The sequence below is a fragment of the Ostrea edulis genome, chromosome 2 (assembly GCF_947568905.1).
Source record: "Ostrea edulis chromosome 2, xbOstEdul1.1, whole genome shotgun sequence".
NCBI lineage: Eukaryota > Metazoa > Mollusca > Bivalvia > Ostreida > Ostreidae > Ostrea > Ostrea edulis.
The window spans coordinates 63,597,563-63,622,393 of record NC_079165.1 but is presented as its reverse complement, the minus strand read 5'-3'; the positions used below and the strand labels follow the sequence as shown (position 1 = coordinate 63,622,393).

The 24,831-nt window shown below is 34.8% G+C and overlaps 2 protein-coding genes across 5 annotated transcripts in view; both read left to right on the top strand.

The window, feature by feature from the left end:
* The first annotated feature begins 4 nt into the window (after positions 1 to 4).
* On the top strand, positions 5 to 24,341 carry LOC130052252 (beta-alanine-activating enzyme-like). 3 transcript variants are annotated; one of them, XM_056156688.1, is made up of 10 exons: positions 28 to 201; positions 428 to 519; positions 743 to 860; positions 1,100 to 1,323; positions 1,561 to 1,753; positions 2,148 to 2,377; positions 2,569 to 2,678; positions 2,783 to 2,970; positions 5,399 to 5,600; positions 24,247 to 24,341. In XM_056156688.1, the coding sequence occupies exons 1-10, from the start codon at positions 70 to 72 to the stop codon at positions 24,264 to 24,266; spliced, it is 1,509 nt and encodes a 502-aa protein (XP_056012663.1). In that variant the 5' UTR covers positions 28 to 69; the 3' UTR covers positions 24,267 to 24,341. The 3 variants fall into 3 exon arrangements, with proteins under 3 accessions (XP_056012664.1, XP_056012663.1, XP_056012662.1); XM_056156687.1 differs by lacking the exon at positions 24,247 to 24,341 and adding an exon at positions 6,013 to 9,189; XM_056156689.1 differs by lacking the exons at positions 743 to 860; positions 1,100 to 1,323; positions 24,247 to 24,341 and adding an exon at positions 6,013 to 9,189 and having other exon boundaries at positions 5 to 201.
* Positions 15,336 to 24,831, top strand: part of LOC130052251 (heat shock 70 kDa protein 12A-like) — a 58,925-nt gene continuing 49,429 nt past the window's right edge. Inside the window, exon 1 of one of the 2 annotated variants that reach the window (XM_056156685.1) lies at positions 15,336 to 15,548. Coding sequence is in view for 1 of the 2 variants with exons in the window: in XM_056156686.1 (XP_056012661.1) it covers positions 24,341 to 24,355 (15 nt within the window). In the remaining variant the exon portion in view is untranslated. Of the gene's footprint in view, positions 15,549 to 24,247; positions 24,356 to 24,831 lie in introns of those variants that run through there. The other variant, XM_056156686.1, reaches the window with a different exon arrangement.

Below are 24,831 nucleotides of genomic sequence, written 5' to 3'. Positions count from 1 at the left end.
GTCGTACCTTTGTTTCTCTACCAAGTATGGAACACATACAGTAATACATGTAATAAAAACATAACAGCAATGATGTCAGTTCTTTCAGAACTTTTGGAAAGGGGTAAATTTAAGTGGCTGAACTTAGTTGCAGTCGTATATGATGATGGCAATGTGAAACAAATACAAACATACAAACAGTTGTTCACCATTGCAGAAAAGGTAAGGTAATCTAGGCTTTCAGAACATTTGTTGGATCCTGTATGTATTATGCTTCATACTTGCAAATTTTAGTTACTGAACTCTTATATTGATTGTAAATTTACATGTATTCACCTAACATTATCCACTGAAACTGGCACTGTCCTTAGATGTGTGAAACAGTTTGGTTATTTTAATAAATTATTGTATATAAATTGGTGAATAAACATTTCTATTGTCTTTTCAGGTTTCCGACGCTTTAAGGAAGAAACTGGACAGCAACTTGGTTATTGCCATATGTAGAAACACTGATCTGCTTACTCCAGCTATTCTCTGTGGGTATGTAAATACATGCATGCATTTATTTTACACATGTATGAATGATGTTGAGAGAATGAGCTTGATGAGGATATTCTAATGTACTGTAGATGTATCAATTCCAGTAGTATGAAATATTATGATGCATGTAGGAGGTCACCTATGACACATGCTCCATTTCTCAATACAGGTGAATTATTGATCAATTTTAAAAGGATGAATCATCAGAATTCCATTTTTCTAGAATACTCGGATGTGGTGCTGCATTCTATAATTTTGACAAGCATGCTGTAGAGAGAACAGCTGGAATGTTTCGTTTAATGGGTGTATGTGCTGTACTAGTACAGGATGATTGTACACAGGTGGGTGTGAAATCTATATATCCAAATTCTGTTGTCTTGAGTGGCAGAAAGAAATGAAATTGTCTGCATACATTTAAAAACCATCAATTAAGAGTGAAGATTAAATTGCTTCATGTGGAGTAATTAAATTTATTTCATTTTGTAACAATTCTCATATTACATGTGTACTTCATATGATTTACTGATCGTGTCTTCTTAATTTACTTGCTTTCATGTGCTTGATACTATCATACTTGCAGGTAATAGAAAGCCTTATTCAGTTATGTGGTGGAGAGATAGCAGCAAATTCCTTTCTTTCATCATTAGGATTAATACTCTTAAAAATCCCAGAAAGAAATGAGATGCATGTGAAAGAAAGAATCCAGAATATTGCTTATTATATTACTACATCTGGTTCCACAGGTCAACCTAAACTAGTTCAGGTCCCACACAGATGTATCATCCCGAATATCACACACATCAGGTGAAGAAAATATTGACTGATGATGTAGAGTATGAATATGTCAATAGTCTTAATTCCACAAAATCTTCCACACTAACAAATCAAAGTCTTAATTGGTGAGAATGAAATGTGAGTTCTAAATTTTATCAATTTTAACCAGGTTGATTATTAATTTTAAGGGATGTTTATGTAGTTTAGTGATGTTTATCTTACCAGTCATAGAATGGAAGTTCTATATGCATTATTTTCATATTTCAGGAGCATATATGATATGAGGAGTAATGATGTGGTCTTGCTTTGTTCACCTTTAACCTTTGACCCCAGCATTGTAGAAATCTTCATAACTCTGACAAGTGGGGCCAGTCTTTTGATTGTACCTGATCACATTAAGCTAAAGACCAAGGAAATACTTCCTATCATCTACAGAAGGAACAGAGTCACTGTTATTCAGGTTACATCTTTCACTTATTAGAAATGAATTAGCTGATTGTACTTTCCAGAAGTACACAGGTTGCATGTACTTACTGAAAATGTGGACTGAAATTGATTATGATACTGTAAACCACTTATCATTCACAAGAACTTTATTTTCACTTTTTTAGGATGCCTGATGCAAAAATAAGTTGTTTTTTTTAAGAGTAATTTTGTATGTCATTATCATATACATATTATGTGAAATGTACCCTATGTGAAAATTGTGTTTCAGTGATAAATCTAACAAGCCAATGTTGACATTACAGAAATAAAATCATGTGAAATATAAGTCATTTACAGTATTATGAAAATTCAGGTGTTTTTCATGAAAAATTAACTAATTTGTGAATTTTTTTAATTTTTTTATTTAGGCAACACCTTCCTTGATACAAAGAATACACCCTAGTGATTTAAGAAACACAATCCTGAGTAGATCTTCCAGCCTGAGAATATTGGCCCTAGGGGGAGAGAAGTTTCCTCCCCTTAACAAGATTCGTGAGTGGAGAGCCCCCAACAACAAAACAAAGTTTATCAATCTGTTTGGGATCACAGAAGTCTCCTGCTGGTCATTTTACCATTGTCTGAATGATGAGAAATTCTGGTAAAAATAGTGATTATATTTTGTGTAGAATCTTGCTATTAAAAACATTTTTATATATCTACATGTTCATTGAAAACACATGAATAAATATAAGTCACAAAAATGTGTAATATTTGTACAGATATACTGAATTTGCAATCTTGAGAAAAAATTTAGAAGATTTATTTGATATACCAGTATCTTTTATGGAGGTGTGATAGTGAAGACGTTCCTCTTGGAATACCATTAGCACAGTCCACATATAAGATAGTGAATGAAGAAGGTGTGGAGGTATTAGAAGGAGAGGGAAAGTTATATTTAGGTAACAAATATCATCATTGATAGACTTGATGACATGAACAGGAAAACTCTTTCTACAATTTTTAACTAACTGTAAAAGGAAGATGGATAACATTATTTTTCCAGGTGGTTATGACAGGCTGTGCATGGTAGATGAAGAGATTCTGATATTCAAATCTGAAAAGCTGCAGAATTTTCGGGACTCTGGAGATATTGTTCGAATTGATTGTGAGAGGAGGATATTTTATGTTGGCCGACACGATAGACAGGTCAAGAGGAATGGATGTCGTCTTAATCTCGAAGAAATAGAAAAGGTGAGTAGATCAACTTTTTCTTGATGTGAATAATTTTTATGCCCCCGAGATCGAAGATTGGGGGGCATATTGTTTTTGTCCTGTCTGTCATTCTGTAATACTGTCATTCTGTCTTAAACTTTAACCTTGCTAATAACTTTTGAACAGTAAGTGATAGAGCTTTGATATTTCACATGAGTATTCCTTGTGACAAGACCTTTCCGTGGGTACCAACATTTTTGACCCCTTGACCTTGGAGTTTGACCTACTTTTTGAAAACTTTAACCTTGCTAATAACTTTTGAACAATAAGAGATAGAGCTTTGATATTTCACATGAGTATTCCTTGTTACAAGACCTTTCCGTTACCTTTTGACCTTGACATTTGACCTACTTTTATTTTATTTTTTACATTGGTCATAACTTCTAAATGGTAATATTAGAGCTTTAATATTGTACATGAGCATTTCTTTTGGCAAGATCTTTCTACTGGTACCAAGATATTTGCCGTTGTGACCTTGGCCATCTTCGGAATTGGCCATTATCGGGGGCATTTGTGTTTCCCAAACACATCTTGTTTTGTGGTGTAATAATCAGGTCATTCTGCATTCTCTAACAGTACTGATAACGAGAAAGGGGAAAACATACTATTGTAGGTGTCACGTTTTGTTATAAAGTGATTATTTTCACGTAAAATACATCTAGTAAACAAATGATGAATGTGGTATTATTGATTGCATGTTATGTAAATATTAGAGATACTGTTATCGTGGGTATATATTGCACTTGCACTTTTATGTGTAACATGTGCCTTGCCCTCTCCTATAGATAATTGATAAAGGAAAATCTATGTTGATAAAGGTTTATTCCTATCTATATGTGTAGTGCACACCCAAAACTGAGAAAATTATTTTGGATTCAGTTATTTCTAAATGAAAATGTCTTTGACTTTTTCTGTCAAGGCCATTTCTTACATGCACTTCTATTACTATCATGATAGAACAAAAAAATGATTAAGAGATAGTAGACAAATTCAGGGGAGAAATGTGGACTATATATAAGACTTTGTCTTATATCACATTCTGTACCTGTTTTTAGCTCACCTAAGTTAGCTTTTTTGATCAAAATTTGTCTATTGTCTGTCATCGACGTTGTAAACTTTTCACATTTTCATCTTCTTCTCCAGAACCACTGGGTCAATATCAACCAAACTTGGCACAAAGCGTCCTTGGGTGAAGGGCTTTCAAGTTTGTTCAAATGAAGGGCCATGTGCCCTTCAAAGGGGAGATAATCACAAAAGTGCAAAACTAGGGTAGGATCATTTAAAAATCTTAAGAACCACTGGGCCAGAGGAGCTGACATTTACATGAAAGCTTCCTGACATAATGCAGATTCAAGTTTGTTCAACTCATGGCCCTCGGGGGTAGGTTGGGGCCACAATAGGGGATCAAAGTTTTACATAGAAATATATCGGGGAAAATCTTTAAAATACTTCTTTTCATGAGCCAGAAGAACAAAGATTTACATGAATGCTTCCTGACATAATGCAGATTCAAGTTTGTAAAAATCATGGCCTCCAGGGGTAGGTTGGGGCCACAATAGGGACTAGGGATGTGTATTGCTCAAGATTTTCCGATACGATACAATATTTTTTGATGCGATATCCGATATATTGGATATGCAAGGTAGTTAAGCATTTCCTGAAGTAAAATATCAAAATTTAAAACAAAATGAAGTGGTTTAATATCTTATTTCATAACATTTCATAAACAATGACAGATAAAGTCTGAGGAAACTCCAATTTTACAATGTAAATGCGGGGATTAAAGTCTATGAAATATCCGATGTGTCACAATGTAAAAACGGGGATTAAAGTCTGAGGAAACTCCAATGTCACAATGAAAAATCGGGGATTAAAGTCTGAGAAATCGTGTTCCTGTTAGAAGCCGTTTTTAAATTATGAACTTCGATCCCGACTATTAAAAGGGCTATTTTTAACCCCAACATTATATCGTATCGTATCGTCGAAACACTGTATCGTATATCGCTGGACAGGCGTATACCGGTACATTTCGATATATTGATATATTGATTCACCCCTAACAGGGACTAAGGTTTTACATGCAAATATATATGGAAAGTCTTCAGATATGGGCCAAGGTGACTCAGGTGAGCAATGTGGCCCATGGGCCTCTTGTTCAGTGTAAATGGTCATATACTGTAAGAGTGGTTATTTACAGTGGGGTTAAGTACACATTTTTCCACGTCCAACATTACGTGTGGGGGAAAACTATGCTGTAACTGAATATGATATATAAATTATTTATAACTATACTTGTGGGGAAAATTTACACGCTTATTATGTGGTTGCGTAATTGTTGTAAATTTCCCCCATGCGTAAATTACCACTTCTACAGTATTACTGGTAAAACATTTGATCTTCGTTTCAGATTATACTATCAGAATCCCAGGTTTCTGACTGTAAAGCAGTGATAGATGATGGAAGACTGGTTGTTTTTGTAATTCCCAAACAGGATATGGAAATTGACCGTATCATAGAATATTTACAATCAATTATTGAAAGGAAGCTTCCTAGACATTATATCCCCGATAACATTGTTCCTGTCCAAGATTTTCCTATCACCAAACACGGTAAGAATGAGTCAGTGTTACTATTTTAAGAATAAGTCAGTGTTACTATTTTAAGAATGAGTCAGTGTTACTATTTTAAGAATGAGTCAGTGTTACTATTTTAAGGGTTCTCTCAGAGACTCTAATGCAATAATTTACATCCTGGATGCTGCTAAATTATTTGAGACATAGATTGAAAAGTGAGAGAATGTGGACACATCCTTAATTAATTAAAATCAATTACAAATTTCACTTCTGTGAGTAGAATTGATCAGTGAGTTTTGATAATTGCTCAGCAGCAATCATCCAAGAAAATTTATATGCACCGGTGAACCAAGACAATGAGATGGTAGTTAGATTGCATGGGCAGGTGCATGTTTGTTTACACTTCTCTTGACTGGTGACTTCATGTTGGTTGTTTGTTTGTTTTAAGTCCCGTCACAAATTATCCACTCATACTGAGACGTCACCAGTTGTAGATGAAGTACCACAAATTTAAACCTATGCTAACTGCTTACTACCATAGCAGTTAAAGGTTCTTTATCATGCCAACGCCTGCTGTGACATGGGACCTCCATTTTTAAGGTCATATCCAAAAGAACCGTGATTCTCACTTCTAAAAGGCGAGTATTTGGAGTAGTAATTACTACCTATGTTTACATTTTATGTTTGATGCGGTCATGCCACTACCGGGGCTAGAACTCATGACCTCCTTGCTATAAAGAGAATTCTGTTACACTGAGCTACCCTGACTGGTAACTACATGCTAGTGTTTATTCAACAGTTGTCAGTGAGGTGCAAAGATTAACCATGGAGATAAATACTAGCATTAATCTTTTTGTGTTAAAATTGTGAGTGATGCAATGCATTTTTTTTTTTTCATTAGCTGAAAAAGATAAGAATGTATAAAAAAATTAGACAAGTACATACATACATGCATGAAAAGTAGTTAAACGTTAATCAAATGATTTGCATTGTAATGCATTGATGTGTTTGTTCATCTACACGTACATTGTTTTATACATGGACGTAATATGTCCGTGCAATTAAACATATCAACTGCAGAGGATAAGACTAATATCAGTGAATATATATACAAAAATTAAAAGCATTTTACGAATATCCTAATAATTTCATACTAGGCAAGTTCATGGTACAGTGAAAACTACCTAATCTGACACCTGAGCAATCCGTTTCACTGCCGGGCATTCCGACCCTTATTTTCATTCTCAGTTTCATATTTTCCCTGTTTTTTTACATTGTTTATTCTGATACACTCTGTATTCTGACCAAAAAAAAACTTGTCTCCTAGTGCCTGTCGGATTAGACAGGTTTCACTATATGTGATTTTACATGATTTTATGATAAGCAATTGTATGATTAAGAAATGAAATATATCAAATGTAGTTTGCTATTGATGTCAATCTCCTGTCCTCATGTAGATGTTACTCATGCACTCATCAAAATTTTCTGGGACTTAAGGTAATTCCCCATGGCCCATACCACGTCAAATAACGTTAGAAACGTTATTTATGAGTCACGAACGTTATGACACATTCATGCAACGAACCCGATGGCATTTTGGCAAATTTTGTAGACTGTGTTAGGACTGATTGTTTGAAAGTAAACAATAAAAATTTAGAATTAAAAAAACAACAACAAACGAATCGCATTAATATTAACTAGCCGGTTTTATACAAGACAACGCTCGGGAGAGAAAATGCTTATAGTTATATACATCGCGAAGTCGTAAACTCTGCATAAACATTGCGTTATGACACAGTCGTTTAGTAATTCCCGTGAGATTTCTGCAAATATTACAGATTATGATATTAAGTCGTGTTGCCAACTTTCAATTTATCTATTGTAGGACATTTCTTTTGTGTGATTTCTGATCATTAATGATCGGTAGAAATATCGAATCTCCTATATACAACAAAATGCTAATTTTTGTGTGCTTCATGAAGGCCTACTGACAGTTACATATTTTTGTTGTTTTCCTTATGATTTATTTAAACCTGAAAAAATACGATCGATGTCGTCATGGTCTAAATGTTGTACAAGGTGCAAATAGGTGGCGGTTTGATTTGAACTAGATACTTTAAGTCTAGTTTCAGAATTCGGGAGAGAGAAAATGGGGAATATAATTATTTAGAATTAATTATGAGCGTCGGTGACTGGAGTCGCTCTTCAGAATGACCGTTTCACATTTTGCCAGAACTGACTAGGGTATGGTCTGTAAAAGTTGTACATGGTGCAAATAGGTGGCGCTTTGATTTGAACTAGATACTTTAAGTGTAGTTTCAGAATTCGGAAGAGAAAAAATGGGGAAAATAATTATTTAGAATTAATTATGAGCGTCGGTGACTGGAGTCGCTCTTCAGAATGACCGTTTCATATTTTGCCAAAACTGACTAGGGTATGGTCTGTAAAAGTTGTACAAGGTGCAAATAGGTGACGCTTTGATTTGAACTAGATACTTTAAGTGTAGTTTCAGAATTCGGGAGAGAGAAAATGGGAAAATAATTATTTAGAATTAATTATGAGCGTCGGTGACTGGAGTCGCTCTTCAGAATGACCGTTTCATATTTTGTCAGAACTAACTAGGGTATGGTCTGTAAAAGTTGTACAAGGTGCAAATAGGTGGCGGTTTGATTTGAACTAGATAATTTAAGTGTAGTTTTCTTCATTATATTTCAGGCCAAATAAAAACATGTGTGGTTACAGTTACCCGACAGTCCCTAATTTTTACCCCCGACCCTCAACTATCTTTTTTTTTTTTGGTGTTTAATATTTCCAAAATTCGTTACCATATACAAATACAATACACACCTTTTTCAAGATTTTCTTTTATGAGAAGGGGTTAACTTTATTTACCACTATATATAAATTTTTGACCCGTTTTCCTTCAGGTGAAGCTTAAAGTTCTTTCATAGCCAATATATAGATACCGCTAAAATGCTAAGCTGTAAACACTTACAACAGGCCATCTAACGTTAGACAGAGAGTGACATAGAACTAAAAAATGCTTAAATAAACAATAGTGCAAAATTCAGTTTGTCTGAATATACTGAGCAATCACCCTACTTATTTTTGAAAAAGTAAGAAAGATTTAAAAACTTGGAAGGGTTTGAAAACTGTAACCTGGTTGAAATATGACAACATGATTTTGACAAATGCACTGATTTTGTTCTGCATTTTTATTTTTTTTTAAATATATATATAACTCTTAGAATTGTAAAAACTAGGGTGATCCCTACCAATTTTGAGAAGTATATGTAAATGGTATATGCAAGGAAGTGACGATAAAAGGAAACTGTTTCCATCTAAAGTCTATAATAAAAAAGAAATTAAATATCATTCCTACATACCAACACTATCTTTCAAGGGATTGTAACTGAAACCACACATATTATTTTATTTCGCCTCTTCATTTTGGCTATCTATTATAACATTTATTTTTATTCATTCCAAATTAGATCATACTTTTTAAATCAAGCACTGAAATGTTTTAAAGCTTCATTCTAATTGTTAATATTTTGTTTTTACTTACTAAGAAAATTTCAGGACTTTATTTTTCATTTGGGTTTAAATTTTTATTCAAAATTATGGCTCATATGAGGATACCTCCACATGGTATGAGCTGGGCAATGATGTCACAAAATTACCTTCTTTCTTAGTCTTATTAAAAGAAGTGACATTAGCAGACATCCTCGTATTATAAATATATATCTGTATCTAGTTTAAAAAGAACGTACTTTCACATTATGACCCCTGGTCTACTTTTTTGGGGATTGACAATATTATGGTTTTGGCAATCATTTAATTAAGGAAATCAGAGGTCATGATTTGAAAAAGCTTGAATCTACAATACCTGAGAATGATTCCATATTAATAAGACTGATCACTGTTTGTAAACAAATTTCTTCATTTTTCCTATCTAAAACTAAATTGCCCATTGCCAATTGTGTTCCTCACTTACCCCTGGGGGGTTAAGATTTGAGCAAACTGCTTCACTACTTGAAGATGCTAACATATAACTATGAATAATCATGACTTTGCTGTTCTTGAGAAAAAGATTTTTACAGTTTCTTCTTATGTATTTGTATGTAAAGCTTTGATCCCCTAGTGTGCCCCATTCAACACCCGGGGGCCATGATTTGAACAAACTTGAGTCTGCAATATGTCAGGAAGCTTCCATGTAAATTTTAGCTTTTTTGGCCCAGTGGTTCTCGAGAAGATTTTTAAATGAACCCCACCCTATTTTTGCATTTTTATGATTATCTCCCCTTTGAAAGGGCATGGCCCTTCATTTGAACAAACTTGAAAGCCCTTTACCCAAGGATGCTTTGGGCCAAGTTTGGTTGAAATTGGCTTAGTGGTTCTGGAGAAGAAGTCGAAAATGTAAAAAGTTTAGACAGACAATGGACAACAGGTGCATGATCAGAAAAGTTCACTTGAGGTTTCAGCCGGTTTTGCTATTTTGATATATAGCCTATCAAACTCCAGTAAGATGAGGGTGATACCAGACAGTCAACATTAGAAAGTGCACTGTTTCAAAATTACTTGTTGATATATTACAAATATGTGTGATGCTGTTTTATAACTGACCTTTAGGACGTTTCTTGGTGTTTGAAATTAACCATAGACCGAGTCTATGTCAAATGGCACTGGTCTATAACAGTTGTAATTGGGTATGTAAGACGTGTATGTTAATTTTCTTAGTTTAAAGCAATTAAGTTATCCCACAAGTCAACGTCTGATAAACGTTATGAGGAAAAGAGAAAACTTTTTTGGAAATGGAAAGAAAATATGCTTTATAAGTACTTTAGAAGTAAATAAAAATGTTTTGAATTTGTGTTATTGTTGCAGGGGTGGTGGTTTGTAAATGTAGAAATAACCAACTCCTGGCTCAGGGTTCACAATGCAGTCATTTATTGCATGGTAAAACGAATAAGGATGATAACGATGATTACAAAATGTCCATTACAAAAATATGGCCCTAAAAGACAAAATAGTAACAATGAATATCACAGCGATTTACAATCAGTAACGAGTACATTTCAACCTTAAGAGTTATCTCCCTTAATTCAAATATAGTAAAATATACTTTACTCAAATATTTACAGTTGCATTACAAATAATGTAACACTATGAAATTACATGTTTTAAATATAATAAAAGGTAATATCTTTTAATTACCTATCTATGGGACAAGGTCCAATGCATGCAAACATCAAAATGCTGTCTGGATGCTTCTAATCTATTTATAACAAATATATCATTACAGTACTATATACACTATAATAACTATAGATATAATATAAGCATATACTGAGATGAAATAACTTTAAATTGATATTTACTGTTCTTCATAATATTTAAACTTTCACTCTTCTCTCAAACAGTGATATTAGTTATATATACATATTATGAAGATAAATGTTAATAAAATTAGTACTTACTGTCAGGTCTGGATTTGAAGGTCTAATAATGTCTTTGTCAAAACCAAAATGTCAAATCAGCACAAAGATAGCAAAACTGCTTAAATGTAAACCACAACCAACCTGACCAAAAACTCTCTAGATTCTAACTGAATAAAACTCAGTTCTATAGCCAATGAAATAGCAAGACCTGTGAACCTTTTCACTCACCTATTACACTAAGTAAATAAAGGGGTGAATCTGGGAATTTGACTTAAATCATAAAATGTGCTTTTAATTCCATATGCACTATTCATGTTTATTAAAATACGGTATCATATAATATATACAAATTAAAACACACTGCTACATTCTTCCCCTCCTCTGAAAAATGATGTCCTCGTCATTCTCTGAGAAGAATATATAAGTTATTTACAAAAGCATGTTGACAATGAAATAGTTCTCTGTCACACAATTCATGAAAATGGAAGCATCAAGTCTTCTTAACAATTTCAAGAAGAGTCTGCAAAATCTCATTTCTTTCAAAACCTTGTCAGTGTTCGTCTTGCAGAATGTTTTGAAGAAATTTCGCTTTCTCGGACCACTGCGGGTCAATAGTTCTCTGCTGAAGCCTTACAAAGTTTCCACTTCGTAACCATGCTGGCTCTTTTCTGGGTCTGGTCGATCTGCGTGGAGCAGTAACAGGTGAACTTGTATCCGTATCATCTGTTTCTGGTTCAGCATCAGCTGCTGGTTCAGTTTCAGATTCTAGATCTTCTGCTTGTGGTGCAGGTTCCATAGCAGTCTCCTCTTCCGCATGATCTTCAAAATGCTCTCCAACCTGATGAGCGTCCTCATCTGTTGGGAAATCTGCATTTTCTAGTACGGGTTCTCTCCTTTCAGGTAACATGATATTAGGGGCATCAATGTGATGACGTTGTGTTCCTCTAGGAATCTCCCATAAGACTGCTTCCTCCTCATCTGTATCAAATTAGGTTTCTGCAGTTGACTGAGTGTCACTGTCTTCCTTTTTCCGTTGTCTGGTTCTGGGTTTTGGTGTTGGCTTCCGCATTGGTGGAACTGAATACTCTGGTGTTGCATCCATCTTCGGTTGGAATTCCAAAAGATGTCCAATTGGTAGCAGTAAGTTTCTGTGCAGAATCCTTACTCTTCCAACACCATCCTCCCTCTGTACCTTGTAAACAGGGATATCTTGATTGGGCTGACTAATCACTATGTATGGGTCTTCTTCCCACTTGTCCGACAATTTGTGGCGTCCGTCAAATGCTACCACTTTGACTAACACTCGGTCTCCTGCTTCTACCACAACTCCTCTAGACTTGAGATCATAATTGTCTTTTTGTCGTTCCTGTGATTTGCGTGTAGCCTCTGATGCTAACTGGTAGGATTTCCTCAGTCGCTCCTTTAAGTTGTCTATATACTTGGTAAGAGATTTTGATCTTTCATTCTGTCTATCTAATCCGAATTCTATGTCTATTGGTAAGTTAGGTTCCCGTCCGAACATTAGGTGATAGGGTGAAAATTTGGTAGTTTCTTGCTTCATGCAGTTGTATGCGTGTACAATGGGAGCTATGTAAGATTTCCAATCTGCTTTTCTTGATTGTTCTAAAGATCCTAACATGTTAATCAAAGTCCTGTTGAAACGTTTGCAAAGTCCATTTCCCATTGGATGATATGGTGTAGTTCTTGATTTTGAAATGCCGAAAAGTTCACATAATTTCCTAATAAGTCGGCTCTCAAAATTCGCACCTTGATCAGAATGAATACGTTTAGGAAGTCCATAGAGTACGATAAAATTGTTGAAAAATGCTTCTGCTGTTGTCTTAGCTGTTGTGTTTCTAGTTGGTACAGCAATGGCAAAACGTGTAAAATGATCGGTTATGACGAGTACATTTTCATATCCTCCCTTACTTTTCTCTAGACATAGAAAATCCATGCAGACCAATTCAAGAGGTTGGGTGGTGATGATGTTGTTAAGTTCTGCTTTGTCTTGTGCTGGTGTTTTCCTAAGAATACATCTCCTACATTCTCTAATCCAATTCTCAACATCCTTGTACTGTCCAGGCCAGAAAAATCTATCCCGGAGTAAACCCAACGTTTTCTCTCTCCCAGGATGTCCCATGTTGTTGTGTAAAGATCTCAATACATTACCTACTAAACCTGAAGGTACAACAAGCTGATTGACTGTCTTCTCATCCACCTTCACTTCTCTGTACAGAATGTTATTGATCAGCTTCAGTTTATCGAAGTTCCTGAACAAAATGGTGTCTGAGAAAGATCCAGATAGATCGCTCTTCTTTGGCCTGTATCCATCATAAATGCTATGTATCCAGAGCAATAGTTCAGGATCATCATGCTGCGCTTTCTCGATGTCAATCTTCATGATTCCATGATGATCTTGTAACTGAGCCAATGGTTGTTCTGAGAAGGAAATAGTTTCTATACAAGGTGTTGTTTGGGACTTGTTAATGGTGCTAATTGAGTCTGATGAAATAGGGACCATCTTTTTTTCAATCTTGCGGTCTATGCCAATTCGATGAGGTCTATGTCATCTTGTTTTGGCATAAACCCAGTCTGTACTAAGTTTTAAACCAATTTCGAAAACTGCTTTTCTGTTACTACAACAGCATATTTCATTGGGGGGGGGGGGGGGGGTCTTCTTTTTTGTTTTACCACACCCAAACATATAAAAGATGTGGTGACTACAAATGAAGGGAAGAAAAAACAAGAAATGCATTAAAATGCACCATTTTAAATCATTCTTTTTAAATGGGTTAACCTCCCCCCAAACCCCACAGTAAGGTATAGATCTGCCACTGTATTTGAGTGCAACCTGATGTTATTAAAGAACAGACGTAGCTCAAAAATTGCAAATTCACATGAAATTATGCTACTCTAAAGATTTCTTCGAAAAAAATGTATAATTCAAATCCAACAAAAAATCAACTGACTGATTGAAATGGATCACAGATTAAAATGTATCACAATGAGGGAAATTGGGATGTTTTGGAGAATTGACAAATTCAATGCAGAAAGAATTAAAAGGATCAGTAAATGATGTCATAATACTTGCCCTTTGACCTCTAAATATCAAGGCTCTACCATATAGAAATCTCATGCAAATGATTATGCACATTTTTACTGTATGCTCGAGAATGTCCAATATATAGGATGTTTTCTATTCGTTTTTCACAGGGTAAATAATTCATATTGTTCATTCCAAAGATAATTGATTATTGCATTAGTATAAATTTTCTTCTGGCATGTTTTCAAAGAAATGAATTTAAACTAATTTCACGTGTTTTGAACTACATGAAGTAAATTACTTTAATGGGATATGAACTCCACATCTCCATTCTTAACATTAATTCATCATAAATTATCCACTTTTCAAATACTGAATGTCTGATATCATCATTGAAAAACACTAGATATATTTATAGATATGATGTTTACCTAGAAATGTAAACCTGAGTCGGTCAAAAACAGGCACCTATCTTCTTAGTCAGGTTAGTGTTACATAACCATAAGTTTATTGGATTGGCTAGTTGTGATTTGTGCTCATTTCATTACAAATGAAAATTAGTCATGGGGCTTGGATTATTCTGACCACAAACTATGTCGAAAATCTGCTTTAAATTCATAAGTAATTGCGCAAAAAATTAAAACTAAATACCTAAGCATTTCAACACCTATATAAAAATACTTCATTGACATAGCTGATGGCTTTTCGATATTAAAAAACACAATAGAGGAAATTCGAGTCACAACTTTGTTTTGAATTAGACTGGTAGAGTGTGATCATGATTCGCATTTATTCATACTAGCAATTAAATCATCGACAATGAAAACAATAATATTCACTTTTTCTTTTTAAACCACTATCTTACTTCCAAGGTATTGCTATCATAATCATAATCATGAAATAAATAAATCAGTCGAGACTCGAGTACAGGACGACATTGGTGGGATGCCGATCTCGATGATTCTTGCATGTAAAATGAATAATTATTAGTAAGTTTCTGTTGATATTTTTGCTAAAGGAGTTGCACTAGTTATATAATTTAATATATTAGTTAAAATGCATGTCTTTTCATTAAAATATGTGCATAAATGAAGTTCATATGCCGATCACAATTTCAGATGTAGAATTAAAAACCAAAGCATTTTCTGGTTTTTAAAACAAAATAATTCAATAATACCAATTGTTTTATTGTCTTTTGTTGTTTTTTTTTTCACAAGAATTGCTGATTACAACCATATAAAATGTTTACAATTACCTATGGGTCGAATTATGCGAGCGTCGAACAGCAGGGCTACCGCTATATTTAGACCAGCGACAGCGATCACCGCTACACCGGTAGGCGTCGTGTCACTCGATGCAAACTTCCGTTGCTTTCGATAAGTAGGGGCAGGTATCGAGGATGTTTCGGGTCACTGGATCTTCAATACGGCATGTAGACATAAGCAGACGATAGGGAGAAGTCGTTGGATCTTTTTCCAACATAGATCTCGCCAGAAACCGGTAGGCAGAGATTAGAAATTGTTAAAAACAAGCCGTGAATCGAGGTCCCCCCCAGAAATCCAAGATGGCGAGTGTCGTCCCTTTACTTTTTTTAATGTACACATGATACACCTTTTTTAAAACCTCGAAAAAAGCGGATTTTGGTGGTGGATTTTATTTATATAATCTATTTTTCGGACACAAATCATGAAAAACTTCAATTTATTATTCGGGAACAAATAATACAAAACTTCAATATCTGACAACCGAGCCCCTGTGGACGCGACTCCTCAGAAACCGCTCAACGGATTTTGTTCTAATTTTGTTGGATTGTTAGTCATTATATGTACTTGATCATATCAATTTTAATTTCACAAATTTTAAAGGAGTTATGGGACTTTCATGTTTCAACTTTGTTGGGGGGGGGTTGGGGGGGGGGGGGGGGGGGGGGGCATACATGTATGGCTACGCGTAGCTATCTTGTTCGAACAGTATCTCATTCTTTTATTCTGTTTGTATATATTCTTTCTTGTCATATTGAAATAAAACTTGTATATCTAAATAAAAACTCTCATATAAAGTTCCTCATAGTAGACAAGGTATGTTCTTCCTGCAGTTTATTTATTCAGAGGTTACAATGGACTTGATGCGTACAGGAAGGGTACTACTAAACTGTAAACAACGAACTACATGTGTGAAAAAAAAAAACAAAAAAAACAAACAAGAAAAACAACCCCAAAAAACCCTGTAAAATGTAAAGAACTATAGGGTGTTTTGTATGATAGTTGTTTATATGACTTATTTGATCATATTCATCCTGCTAAATTGTATAAGTTTTATGAGGGTTTTGTGACAAAATTATTTGAGTTTTAAGATTATGTAGTTTCAATTGTAGCGCGCTGTTAACGGTAAATGGGTCGTGACTGTCTATGTTTGTGTTTGTAACAGTGAATATTGCTTTATATTGAATTGCAATTGCTTTGTCATAATGTTGATACAATGAAAATATATTGTGACTATCATAGTGCGAGCGCACGATAAAATAAGTCGCAATATTTTAATCTTGTATTAGCACCTTTGTAACAAAACCTCATAAGACCTATTGAATTCTGATTCCAAATATCGCTTAAATGATGAATATGAGAAAATAATTCACTTGAGCACCTAGTATACAAAAGAAAGCTATATAGGTCTTTATTATATATATATATAGGTGGTGCGTAACTATAGTTACGCACCACCTATATATATAATAAAGAACATGGCCTTCTGGGTAAACCTGGGTATGCGTTTGTATCTATTTTTTGTAAACACTAGGCCTAGATGTTTTCAAACTTTTAAAGTATTACCATGCATTTTTTATTTCTTAGAAGAGAACATCCTGTGCGATGTTGCGAATTAAGCCATCCTGCTTGTATGCATACAGTCCTCTCTTAACCGGTCGTGGTGTCCTACGCAGTGGGGAAGGGCCGAACAATTTCACATGATAATTCAGATTTATCGGCTTCTGTCACATTAAAAATGAAAATTTATTTCTGTTGTCTTATCAAAAATTATATCTAAGATCGGAAAAACACTCTTCCATTGCACCGGAAAAGCTCGAGTGTTTGTGATCGCTCGCTCGCAAATTAGATACTAACCACGTGAGGATTCGTTTGTCGTGCAATGTCTAGTATGTACAGTATTCTGTGTTTCTACAAGGTTATTCGATTTGTAAGATTTTTGAAGGGTAACGGTTTGTTTCACCCCAAATCGTCACCGGCGACGATTTGGGGTTTCTTATGGAACACCCCAAATAGTCGCCGGCGACGATTTGGGCATAACCTCACACCCCAAATTGTCGTTCCCCTTGCTGCAACTATTTGGAAACATCATTTATATACAAACTGGCCCTGTTTGTTAACACCTTCTCCTCTCCTCCTCTTTCTTCTTCTTCTGTGGTCCAGCTATCACCTCAAAGGGTTCTCTGGACCTTACAAGCATTTTAATCTTCTACTTCGTCTTCTACTTGTTCTGTTGTATAAATTTCAAAAAGATTTATTACGATCACAGTATTTGTTATTGTTGTTTTGGTTGGTAGTGGTTTTGTTACTATTGAAAGAATTGTTGTTGGTGTTGTCATTGTTCTCTATGTGAATTTTGTTCGTCCAGTACTAGTCCTTAAGAGAGAAAGGGAGAGAGGGATGTGTCCGACAATAAATCGTTTTGCCTTTTGTTGCATGTAGGGTCATTCTGCTGATCATGGGGTTGTTAGGTCTTGTGCACCACAGATTTGTTCGTGACCTCAGATTATTTTAGATTACGCCTGTTAGCCGCCGTTTGGACACTCGTGAAAACTTCGAGAAACACCCACCCTTCCTCTCTATTTCTCAATATTTTTGTTTAACTCGTTGCTCTCTCTCTCTCTCTCTCTCTCTCTCTCTCTCTCTCTCTCTCTCTCAATAAGTAAATAAACAAACAAATAAATGAAACCTATATGCTTAGTTCCATATAACCTACATACAAAATCTTAGCTCAATCGGTTTTCAAACACCAGAGTGCATGGAGTGACAGTCGAAAATAGTCGCTATAATTACAGCTCGCGGTGCTTTGAGCTCGCGATCAAGAGATTTCATGTGACGGGAAGCACATGCCTGTAAAACCTGTAACCCACATATCGGTTCACAAACACCAGAGATATTGCAGAGTTGCCGAAAATTGTGCACAACTCGCGGCGCTTTAAGCTATCATTCCAGATTCTCATTTTTTTTTTGGTCACTTGTAATCTACATACAAAATTGCAGCCCAATACGTCGACAAACACCAGAGATTTGGGTGGGTGCGGACAGACAGACAAACAGACCAAGTGAAACATATTTACCTCCCATATAAGAGGGGGTACAATAAAAATAACTTCTGTGTAATCTATCCTAAAAAGCAAATAAAATATTAGCGGGCGACGATTTGGGGTGTACTATAGTACATCCCAAATCGTCACCCCTAATGATCGTGCAATCTTGTCCCAAAGCGACGATTTGGGATGGGGCGACGATTTTGGGTGTAACACGGTTTTCATTTTGACATTAATTTAATTACAGACTGCGACTTCTATGATTTTAAATTTCTGATTAGGCAGTTTTTAGACGGAGGCTTTCAGACGTCTGGAGTCTATTCCTGGGCTGCGTTCAAGATCGTAGTTTAGGGGTAGGTATGGTGACTGATTTGAGCCGTTTTAGAATTTGTCTTCTTTTTCGTTACTCTGAGGCGAAAAGTAGCTGATATTATCATTTTGTCGGGGTTTTTTTGGGACGAAAAGTAGCTAAAAATCGTTTTGTGGGGGTTTTTTCGCCTCGAAATAATAAATAAAGATGATAATGTGTAAAATTGCACAATCAGCTATCATACCTAGGCTAGCCGCTACGACCTGTTGGAGCTCATTCGTATGTCCGGAGAGTTATTGTTATGACGTCGGCGCCACACTTCACGAGGGAATTTTAACCTGGGCTCTATCTTTTCAATTAAAGGGGATAGGGCTTTGGTATTTCTCATATTTATGTCTCATGACCTGGGTCCTGTTTTACAAAAGGACTTATGACTAAGACTTAAAAAAGAATACATAGTTCTAAAACCTCGTCAATTTGATTGATTTTGTGAGGTTATACTTCTATAAAAATTGCATAACTAAATTCTTCGTATTTATAACAAAGTAATAATTTAATCAACGTAAAGAATAAAATATGACCCAGGCTTTTATTTGGTACCAAGACATTTGAGCTAGTGACCTTTACTGTGGACTTTGACCAACTTTTCAAAAACATAACCTTGGTATATAGATAGAGCTTAAAATAGTTCACGTGTAGATGCCTCATTATAAAACCTTTCTTTTGGTACTGTGACTTTTGACCTATTTTTATAAACTAACATTGGCTATTTCTTTTCGACCAAGTTGGATATGGATTTGATATTTCTCGTTGAAATGCCTCATGAAAAGACCTTTCATTTGGTTCCAAGACATTTGACTCGGTGAAAAGGCATTTCTTTTGATATAGGACCTTTTACCTAGTGCCTTTGACCTTGGACTTTGAGCTGCTTTTCAAAATCTGTAACCTTGGTTATACTTTTTAAACGATTGGGGTAGATCTTTGATGTTTCACATGTAGATGCTTCATGACCAGGCCTTTCTTGCGGTGCCAAAAATGTAATTTAGTGACATTGGACTTTGACCTACATGTACTTTTCTAAAACGTTCAAACCGAAGTGGGTAGGTTAAGTAAGGTTGCCTCCCAGCGAGTCATGTTGTCTTCTGACAACTCTTACATGGTGGGTGTGGGGATTACACCCAGGTACTGGCAGTGGAGGCTATCAGATCAAACTTAGGGTGTTTGTTAGTTTTCTACAGATACCATTCTTCTCTCTATGATGGTGCTCTGTTTCAATAGATTAAGATAGATTCAAAGATTTCCATTAATTGAAAGGTTTCGTATTTGACTACGCATCTTCGCCAAATTTATACCTAATTTTGAAATCGTGTAAAATTGAAATCCGCCCAAAATATTGGTATAGTCTTGTGTGGGTTTTTTTAGGGGGGGGGGGGGGGGTCATGTATTTAAATTATGGTTATTTTTTATTGTCGTGTAATCAAATAATAGGAATCAAGAAACAATTGTGATTCATCTGATTTGGGTATCTTTTGGAATAAGATACCTATCTAATGAATAAAACGATGAAACTAAATCAACTTTAATTAAATAAAAATTCATAATGGTGTGCTTTTTCAAAAAGAAGAGAGAGAGAGAGAAAGAAACACACACACTCACACACACACACTTTGATTGGTTGTATAAGATATACATTTGTTTATAGATATTGATCGACATCATGCCGTCTAGTCTGTCTGTATATAGAAAAATAAATTTCCTTAAAGATATGAAAAATTGATATTTTTGTAAACGTTAAGTTTTGAAGTATCCACTTTGTACCAACTTGAGAAAACTTCAAATTTAGTTAGTAATTTGTATTGGTTATATAAAATATATAATTCGGCTTAAATGGAGTATAGCCTTATCTGATCCAGGTCTAGATGTTCTGGGGGGAAATAAATATGTAGATATACTGTAATGTACATAAAATTATATCATTAATTCAATTGAAGAGAGCAATAATTGAATTAATGCCCGCATTAAATCAATTATTGCTTTCATCAATTGAATTAATGCGCGCATCAGTTCAATTATTGCTCTCTTCAATTGAATTAATGATATCATCATTTGAAATGATGCGCGCAATGATTCTTTTAAAAAAGAGCAACAATCTAATTAGAGATATCTTCAATTCAACATATCCACAATTGAATTAATGATCTCTTTAATTAGATTGTTGCTCCCATTAAAATTGTGGATGTGTTGAATTGAAGATATCTTTAATTATATAGTTGCTCTCTCTAAAAGAATTATTGCTCTCTTCAAATGAATTAAAGATATCATTAATTCAATTGAAGAGAGCAATAATTGAATTAATGCGCGTATTAAATCAACTATTGCTCTCATCAAATGAATTAATGCGCGCATCAATTCAACTATTGCTCTCATCAATTGATTTAATGCGCGCATTATATCAATTATTGCTCTCTTCAATTGCATTGTAGCGCGCATCAATTCAATTGTTGATATCATTAATTCATTAAAAGAGATCATTAATTAAATTAAAGCGCGCATCAATTCAGCTGAAGAATTAATGCTATCATCAATTCAATTAATGCGCGCAATAATTCAGAATTGAAGATATCATTAATTATTTGAAGAGATCTTTAATTCAATTGTTGCGTGCATCAAATGAATTGATGATATCTTTAAATAATTGAAGATATCTTCAATTACTTGAGTTTATGTTAATTTGGGGCTCCATATTCATAGCCTCCTTTTCTAGAACACGCAGTGTCATGACAGAGCAAGTGTTACGTCATCTTTCTATACAATTCTTACAGATATCGCTCTGAAATTAGGACATCTAGAACATATCTAGGTCACAGGTTTCAATCAAGTACAATGTATTACATATTAACATTAATTATATAAAATAAATAAATGTCAATAGTATTATAGTATATGACGATCATCTTGGGTGACAGGGAGTCTTTGAATATTTGCATGTGCATGAGAGGTTTGAATTTCCCCCCCGTATATATAGTACACACCAGGCACCAGAGGTGTGGATAACTTGTGTAAATCTTATGTACATAAACACCCTCTTCCCCTCCCTGTAGAAAGAAATTCTTTTTATACAGAACCAATAATTTATCCAAATATGTTATTTCCCCACCGATCACCCTCATAAGTCGTTCGGAATAGCCAGTTTCAATCTTCTGTAAGCTTTAGAGATGACCACTTGTGAGATACTAATATATGTAAAGCTGTGCATTCTCGAGCGGTATGTTAAACAATATGCAACCAATCAATCAATTTAACAGAACACAAAAATATTACAATTATGTGGATGGCGAAGCGTTTAACATCGTCGGAAACTCACGGTCGGTCGCTCCCGTGAGTTTCCGACGATGAGCGTTTAAAGACCATTGTGAAAAACTTTGAATTTCAGCAACTGATCAAAAACTCCACATTTGAGACTAAAGAATCCAGCACTTGAATTGACCATATTTTGACAAAAGTCTTGACAAGTTTTCTTTGTCAGGAACCGGTCGCGTTAGTTCAGTGGTAGAGCGTTCGCTTCGTATGACCGGGAGGCCGTCAATTTGTTTATTTTCTTTAACTACCTGTGAAAGTTTGCTGGTATCTCTTTCTGTAAACACTTTCTTCTGTCCTCTCCCTCACTGATTTTCTAATAGCTGCTTGTCCCGTTTCTTGAATATTTTTTTAATAATATAATGCTACATATGGTAAATCTACATGTAGGTATTTCGACTACTCTATACAATTCTGATTTGTTTCCATTCTCTCTTCATATTTCGGACGTCAACACTCAATTCTTTTCCTTTCCGATTTTGGAATTTATTAAGGTCTTCCGTAACAACGGAAGACCTTCTACTGATTGTGCTGGTTAAGATTATTCTTATTATTCTTTTTTTCCTTCTTTTTCCTAGACGCTAACTTTGAAGCTTCATATCTCGCTCATTTCTGCATGGATTTTGCTCAAATTTTCAGGGTTTATAAACTTTACAGAACAATCTTAAATCATGTACTACATTTCGGAAATTCCCTTCTGTTCACGAGTTATTCCCCTTTGAATGAAATTTTAGGGGCTTTGGTTTCCAGCTATTCTAAGTGAAATAAATCAGGCAGTAAACAAAATTTTGAAAATTCCTATGGTGGATTATTTTTATTTGATGAACCCTTCGAAATGATACCATGATTACAAATATTCCACCATCCATTTATTAGATATGGAATATGGTCATTATACATTGAATACCTTAACCAAATAAGCATGCAACTGTTGGTACGATGTTCCAAATCTCATGAACTATTCGAACAAAATAATCATTACAGAAATTGAATATTTACAAAAAAAATTGCGGATCATATTGGTAAAATACTTCATCAGGACACTGATTATCAGGACATTTCACTCTTCGCTTTTTCTAAATGCAATAAGGGACTGGTCAATATTTAGTGGGGAGTTGGGACGAGTGCAAAATGCATTAGGACACACATTTATTTTGACTTGCATACTGATAGGACTCCCAACTTTTTTTATTTTCAACACTGATAGGACAGCTATATTTCTATTTATCAATGAACAAAAAATATAAAGTATTTCAAACCTTTAATTCAACTATCTTACAAACAATAATACTGAATCGTATGCATGCTTTATTTCATATCGAAGTTGAATTTACTAGAGACAATTTGCAATAAAATACTGGGCCTCTGAAATTTTTTGATATTAAAATATGCAATTAAGAATTACAAAAGAACTATTCATCTGTGAATGAAATTGCAAAAATTACATGTACATAATGTAAGTTTTGCATGGAGTATGGGTTTCAATCATAGAAAATAAAAATGGTATATCTTGTTCACCAAAATTTAACTAAAGTCTAAACAATGGGTCAAATGCTGTCTGACTCGTTTCATACCGATTGTTAGGCCGGCCGTTCTTGGCACACTGATTTTGACTACGGATAACTCCGTTTACCTGATCAGGATATAGGGCTCACGGCGGGTGTGACCGGTCAACAGGGAATGCTTACTCCTCCTTGGCAACTGATTCCACCTCGGTATATCCAGGGGTCCGTGTTTGCTCAACTCTTTATTTTGCATTGCTTATAGGAGTTGTGAGATTGATCACTGTTCATTATCTTCACCTTTCATAGAGAATACTAAGATGTGAAAAATACCAATCTAATTAAAAAAGCAGATCCTAGAATACGCTCACAATCACTTACGCAGAGTATACGGCGCGGATCTAAGAAGTCTGATTTTAATTAGATTGTGAAAAATACAATTCAGTAAAACAGTAATTAAAAATATGCAAAATGTAGCACTTTAAACAACTATTTAACAAAATGAAAAAAAGAAAGAAAATGAAAATAATGAGATTTGTAACTTCACTACCGAAGAAACATGACAAAGTAAGCTAACTTTTCTTAGGAGCTTGAATCCCTCAGCTGATATAACAATTGAGAGACAAATCTTAAGTGATAATTATGAAGAAATCCAGAGATATTTAAAGTGAAATACATGTAGAAATGTTGTTTAATACTACATATGTATTTATTTATTAGATAGGACACAGACGTTTTAGCCGAGTTGCAACGAAGTTGAACTCGGCTAATGATTTGGTGATGCGGCAGGCGGGCGTCAACAATTGGTTTCCGGATGATAACTCAAAAGGTTTACAATCTAGTCAAATGAAACTTTGATATATTGTTTGGTACCAGGTAAGAAAGACCCCTATTGATTTTGGAGGAAAATGGTCAAAGGTCAAGGTCACCGTGACCGAAAATAGAATGAAAATTTCAGAAAAATTTGGTTTCCGGATGATAACTCAGAAAGTTTAAATCCGAATCAAATGAAACTTTGATATATTGTTAAGTACCAGGTAAGGAAGATTCCTATTGATTTTGGAGAGAGAAAAAGTCAAAGGTCAAGGTCACAGTGACCGAATATAGAATGAAAATTTCAGAAAAATTTGGTTTCCGGATGATAACTCAGAAAGTTTAAATCCGAATCCAATGATACTTAAAGATATTGCTATGTACCAGGTAAGGAAGACTTCTATTGATTTTGGAGAAAATAGGTCAAAGGTCAAGGTCACTGACCGAAAATAGGTTTAAAATTCCAAAAAAAAAATTGGTTTCCGAAAGATA